Source organism: Miscanthus floridulus, chromosome 11, assembly GCF_019320115.1.
Source record: "Miscanthus floridulus cultivar M001 chromosome 11, ASM1932011v1, whole genome shotgun sequence".
NCBI lineage: Eukaryota > Viridiplantae > Streptophyta > Magnoliopsida > Poales > Poaceae > Miscanthus > Miscanthus floridulus.
In genome coordinates, this window is record NC_089590.1 from 50332609 (window position 1) to 50338985 (window position 6377).

General features: G+C 40.5%; 1 protein-coding gene across 3 annotated transcripts; it reads right to left on the reverse strand.

Annotated features, from left to right (window-relative positions):
• Nucleotides 1-1778: 1778 nt before the first annotated feature.
• LOC136493153 (photosynthetic NDH subunit of subcomplex B 4, chloroplastic-like) lies at nucleotides 1779-3358 on the reverse strand. 3 transcript variants are annotated; one of them, XM_066489202.1, is made up of 6 exons: nucleotides 3188-3358; nucleotides 3047-3094; nucleotides 2526-2673; nucleotides 2392-2447; nucleotides 2199-2270; nucleotides 1779-2074 (listed from the first exon to the last, which is right to left on the reverse strand). In XM_066489202.1, exons 1-6 carry the CDS (start codon nucleotides 3284-3286, stop codon nucleotides 1961-1963), a joined length of 537 nt encoding a protein of 178 aa, XP_066345299.1. In that variant the 5' UTR covers nucleotides 3287-3358; the 3' UTR covers nucleotides 1779-1960. The 3 variants fall into 3 exon arrangements, with proteins under 3 accessions (XP_066345299.1, XP_066345298.1, XP_066345297.1); XM_066489201.1 differs by having other exon boundaries at nucleotides 3182-3356; XM_066489200.1 differs by having other exon boundaries at nucleotides 3047-3357.
• Nucleotides 3359-6377: the final 3019 nt, after the last annotated feature.

The following is a 6377-nucleotide window of genomic DNA, read 5'->3' on the forward strand; positions in this document are numbered from 1 at the left end:
CATTGGTTATGTGAACTAAAATGTGTTGACAAGCGTCTTGTTTGCCCAGTCTGAGCCCCCTTCTTTATTAATATAATAGCGTATCCATGCGTTGCTACGGGACAACTAAATCTTTTGTACTAAAAACGCATGGATCATACGATAAGATAACAATACTGTTAAATTAAATACCGACGTCAAAGTGACATTTAATTCAAAAAGCAAAGTTCGTGAAATTAACACAGTCACGGAGAGCGCGACGTCGCAGGCTCACAAACTCTACTGTATAGACTTTTTCGTGATGCGGCTAAGATAATATTTTATATCAGCAAAAAGAATTCTACGATATCTATTTCTTTCATGCGCCAATAAATCCATGAATAAGTTTCGCTGCATCTCCATATAATCATGTACACACAGGTTCGAGTATATATGCAAATAGGTTCGAGCCTGTGCGTTGCTACGGGACAACTAAACTTTTGTACTAAAAACACACGGATCACACGATAAGATAACAATACTACGTTAAAGTGACATTTAATCCAAAAAGCTAAGTTCGTAAAATTTACACAGTCACAGAGAGCGTGGCGTCGCAGCTCACAAACTCTACTGTGTAGATCTTTCCGTGATGCGGCTAAGATCATTTTTTATACCGGCAGTAAGAGATTTTCGATATCCATTTCTTTCGTGCGCTAATAAATCCACGAATAAGTTCCACCACATCTCCATGCGCTGGCAAGCGAATTAGCCACAACTTATGTAATTAGTTTTATAATTAGTTCATGTTTAGTCCTCCTAATTGATATCTAAAAATTCAATGTGATAGGGACTAAAGTTTAGTCCTGGGATCTAAACATCCCTGACTCTCGACTCCTGCTGGCTGCTCACTTGCACCACCATGCCTATGTGTCTGTACATATATACTCTAATGGTAGAACGTCTAAGATGGTTTTTATTGTCCACCTTTGAAAATATCATAACTTTAAGGTTACTATTTGTGTATGCTGTAGGATTGGAATGCTTTGCACTGATCCATGAGGGTGTCCATGAGAGTCGAAATTTTTTATGCTATTATAATGTCTAAGCTTACCAATCAGACAGAGACGAACTTAAATGTTAAAATATTTTCAACACTGCTTTTATATACTCCCTCTGTCCTAAAATAGAATTCATTCTCGCTTATCGAGAAGTTAACTTTTTTTAACTTTGACCAATTATATATAAAAGAATATTAATATTTATAATACATAATTAGTATCATTACATAGAACATTGAATATATTTTTATAATAAATTTATTTGGAGATATAAATGTTGCACGTATTTTTTACAAACCTAATCAAAGTTGAGAAAGTTTGACCTGCACGCATCCCATAACGACTTATATTTTGGGATAGAGGAAGTATATGCTAATGGGAGTAGTCAACTAGAGGTGGTGATGAACTCAATAATACTTTCATATTATATGCTAATGGGAGCACGAAGAAACGCAGGGGAATTGACCTATATACTAATGGTGGGAATATTCGTTTAGGAAATTGCAGAAGGTTTACCAGTCTCACCATGTATAACTTGTACATCTTTTATTTGGCACCACTAATGTTTCCTTTCATGCATGATTATTGTTTCATTTCATGTATGATTATTGTTTCATGCATGATTATTGTTTCTTTCTATGCATGATTACTGTTTCCTTCCATGCATGATTATCGTGGGATCGCAGACGTGGAACAGACGGACGAACCAAAATAAATGTCGCACTAAAAATATCCATACTTTGTTTTTTTAGTCGTAGGAGATAATCGGTGGCTCTCCTGCCTAACTCGTAAAAAAACACTATTGCACTGGAGTCCATCCAGGCGTTTGGGGCATATACAGAACAGGTTTGAGCAGGACAGTAAAGAAGTCTGAACATATTTGCTCATGAAGTTCAGATGGAGAACTGATTAGTAGCCCATATCCATCCCATTCACCCATATAATCACTTTGTGACTACTTCCTCCAGCTCTCTGAGGCCCCCAACCCTCTGCTCAATCTCCTCGAGCAGCTCCTCCCGCAGCAGCTCCTCCCTCGCAGACGCCTCCAGGTCCTCTTGCTGCCAATGAACATTGCACAGGATATCAGTGAAGTTACCTGTGGCTAAGCTAACTGCTTTGATTCTTCAAGCAACCGGCCTAAGAAAAGGAAGGCACATACAGACACTGTGCGTGCGTGCTTACCCTATCGTAGTACCAGTGCACGGTTCCATCTCCACCCGCGCTCCTGTACGTGTCGCTGTCGTAGAAGGGGTCCTGTTTTGATTTAACCCACAAGCAAAGGCGTGTCATGAACGCTCCAGGAAATAATGCTTGGTGATGGTTTGAACATTGGAATCACATGCATGGTGTGTGTTAGTAATGCGTGCTAGCTTGCCTTCATGGACGCAAAGAAGCAGACGCCCCACACCGTGAACATGGCGTAGAAGGTATCTGCGCGCGATCGATCGATCGAGAGGGAAACGGTCAGTGGTTTCAGATCAAAGACGACGGTGGGAGCTGAGGACTCACAAACGCTCTTGAGGGCTGCGTCGCTGAGATGCCAGATGGACTTGGTCACGACGTAGTCCCGCGACATGTCCACGTGCTCCACCATCGTCACCATCAGCGGCACCACGTCCAGCGACGGGAAGGCGCTCACCTTCGCTGAGCCGGATCTCTGCAACGCATGCAACACAGCAAGATCCATAGATCTGATCAACATTTTTGATGAACCATCAATGCAACTGGATTCATGTCATCATGTGGTCTCATGGTCATGGGTACTATGGTAGCAACGCTAATGTAACACAACATAGTATTGCGCTGGGTTATTCGGTTTCTTCAGATTTCAGAAAGGGCCTGCATAGAAGCATAGGCAGTAGCAGTGACACAGTACTCTGTTTATTCATATGCTTTCGCATCTTTACCATCTGTCAGCACGAAAGCACGCCATTTTTTTTATGCAGCGCTATTGGCTTGCCTCGAATTTACGTGAACATGAACATTTCTTCATATTTTTTCGTTTCAGGATAAGAGGTCATGTACTGTACCTTAGGACGGCCGGACCTGCTGCACCCGTGGCCATGGAACCTGCCGAGCTGCAGAGAAACAGCATGCATAAAAGTGAAACTTGAAGCAGCCGGAAACACAGTCCGAACAACATGGGATTTGAAAGAGAACGATACGTGCACTGTCGCGGGGCAGCGGCCATGGCGGTCGGCTCTCCTCACGGAGTGCAGGGCGGCGGCGGCGGCGACGTGAGAGTGTGGCCTGAGCAGTTGCGAGGCCATGGTTGTTCAGCTGCTGCTCTGATGGCTTTGGATGTGAGACTGGGCGGATGACTCATGTTTGTTTGGTTCGCTGATCTACCTGTAGGACGGGAGTTTCTTCAGTGGATAAGGTGGGTAATGGGTGGCCTGGACGATTTTCTCCAATCTCCATCTTGGGCTGACGTAAGAACAGAAGCTTTGGGGCTAAAAAAGGGAGTGAAGTTTTCAAATTACGAAATGATTGCTGGGGCTGTTGGCCTAATCACTAAAACCTTGATACATAAACATCTGGAATTTGCATGTTAATTAAGAAACAGCAGTCAAAATGAAGCATCAGAAAAGATTGTGTATTTGAAGCCACCTATTGTGTATTTCATACCGCTTATCTATCAGCTACAAGGCAAAGTTCAGCTGTGTGTTCGAGAAAAAAAATTGCAGCACCAACTTTTCTAACAAAATTTACAGTAATTTTCAAGTGTTGCAGGAAAATACAAAGAATGCACAATTAACAAAGCCAAATTTCTTTATTTCAGTCCATTTATGTCAGTGGATGGCTTGGCATAGAGAGAGGAGTATACCTCAGTTCTAAACTCTTCCAGAGCATCACTCGACATATCCTATTGCAAGAACTTCTTGACTGCAACTTCCTATAGACAAACAAATTTGTGATTCTGTAAACAACTTGGTAGCAGCGAACAAAGCAAAGAGAAAAGAAATACAGTGAAATAACAAATGAATAGCTAGAACTTCAGAAGACAGAATGCAACAACGGATGGATCATTGTTTTCTTTTTTCAAAAATAAGAACTACTGACGCCAAAAACGTTCTAAACCCTGTTAGTCCAAATGATGCTAAGGCCTGTCACTAAGATATATGAAGTCACCTAAAGTTGTAGGGAAAACATAAAGCTGCAGACAGAAAATGTAGGTGCAGTTCAAGTCAACAAATAAAATATTCTCCTTTTCGTTACAAGATTAACCGTTTCATGGTATAAATGGAGAAAATCCACCAAGACTATGGAGTATTTCATTGGCTCATTGCCTTTTATTAACTGGTTTTTCTCATTACTAGATGTCTGTAAGATTTGCAAGTAAAGAGGTATTGTATTTCAGTGTTGGCACAGATAATGTTGTGATATTATCTAAATTAACATTTCTTCACATCCTTAGATCAGTATACCAAAAGGGTTGGCTTTACTTCAATAATTTTTTCCAATAGCACATTTAGAAGTTGCTGACTCAAAAGATAAGCAAGGAATCTGTTGACTGAAAAACTTACTGTTCCATGCCATTCTCCTCTATAAACTTCTCCAAATTAACGATCCTGGAACATAGCAGGTTGAATTGAATTTAAAAAACATGAAATATGTTTTTTAAAGAAAAAGGATCAAACAAATAATTTCCCACGGTCAATGAAATACTAGTATGATTAGGAAATCATTTTCATAGATAATCAAATAATCAATCAACTTTACCAAGGCCAATCCGTTCACCAATAGCAATTTCTTCCCACTGGATCTCAAACTCTGCAACATCTTCCAGAGCAAGATCAGATTTAGCACTCTCTGTCCCACTTGATTTATTTGATTTATCAGAGGTTCGTTCAGCATCCTGATGAACTTCTTGGTCCAGAGAATTACCTTGGCCATGATCAGTTTCAATTTCAATGTGGTGTTTGTCCCAAAGGTCATCTCCAGCTTTCTCAACTGATTCATTTCCTTGACAGGTGGACGAGTTGTAAAGCAATCTTTCGTGGTCTATCTGTGACACATGAATCGGGACCGGACAAATTTGCAAGGTACATGGTGACAACCCACGAAGGTGACAAATAGTTTTCTTGGAGGGCAAATATAATGTGTTTTATGATTGAGAGACTGAAGATGATAGTCCTATGGGGCGAGAGGTGATGACGGGTCCTCTCCCTTCCGCTTTTCTGGCTTGTTTTCTTGTTTTCTTTATGTCAGTGTTGGGGGTCTTGGTAATCTAACTGTTTAACAACATCTACTTCCTCTTAATGAAAAACGGGCTAAATGCCCGATCGAGGAAAAGAGAGGTGATGATGGGACTAGTTATGACGACATAGGAACATGAGGTTTGGAGGGGGGGGGGGGCTTTGTTCCCTGTGGGATAATGACACGTAGCGCAAGCTCAGTATGCTGGTTTGCATTGAAGGGTAAATCAGCAAGGGCGTGAATTAACTTGAGTTGTAGCTTGTGGGTTTTGGAGTATGTCTCTAATTGCATGTAGAAGTTTCAAGATCAAAATTGAAAGGTAAAGGCTACATATGTATAGTTGCAACTTGAGTAATCTAGTTGCTGCTCTGGTGGTATGAGCTTATAAGGTAGGGTAAGATGTTTGATGTAATCAAGCAAAAGCAGAAGCACAATACTAATGTGGAAATTTCTAAGTGTGGTTCAAACAGTCATTGTTCTCAATTCAATATTGAGTAGTCAACTAGACCTTGATGAATATGTCATATGTGTCAAATATCATGTATGAGTCCTAAATTCCTAATGCATTGCATGGGACATAGAGTTGGTGTCAGAACTCTTTTAACCGGGCCTCTTCTATGATAATGTACCTCTAAGGTTGTTAGAGTACTATGACAAACTGGTAACTATGTTGTGGTTTTATATACTCCCTCAATTCCAAATTATAAGTCATTCTAACTTTTTTGGAGAGTCAAAGCATCTTAAGTTTGATCAAAATTAAAAAGAAAATTACAAAGATTTATGACATCAAATATGTATACTATGAAAATATAATTAATAAAAAATCTAATGATACTTAGTTGATATCATAAATGTTTGCAATTTTCTCTAATACTTTGTTCATCCTAAATTTGGTCCAACTTAAGATACTTTCTAAGAAAGTTGGAGTGACTTATAATTTAGGATGAACAGAGTATATAGAAAGAATAAGGTTTGGAGTGAAGCTCTAGAAAATTGTGTTTTCCTTATATATACGAAGCAGCTAGTGCCCGGACGTCCGAACGGACGCCCGCGTCTGGATGCAACTCACGTGCCCACGCCCGTTACCGTTTGGCGGCCCTTGGCTGCACCCGAAAAGTCCCATCATCGTCGGGCCCGTATCACCCGAGGCATCCCGTCCCC

Coding starts and splice junctions, on each gene's coding strand:
- LOC136493153 (XM_066489200.1), bottom strand. CDS start 3,286: ATGGCCTCGCAACTGCTCAGGCCACACTCTCACGTCGCCGCCGCCGCC. Junction 2,271..2,391: donor GCTTCTTTGCGTCCATGAAG/GCAAGCTAGCAC, acceptor AAATCAAAACAG/GACCCCTTCTACGACAGCGA. Junction 2,075..2,198: donor TGCACTGGTACTACGATAGG/GTAAGCACGCAC, acceptor GTTCATTGGCAG/CAAGAGGACCTGGAGGCGTC.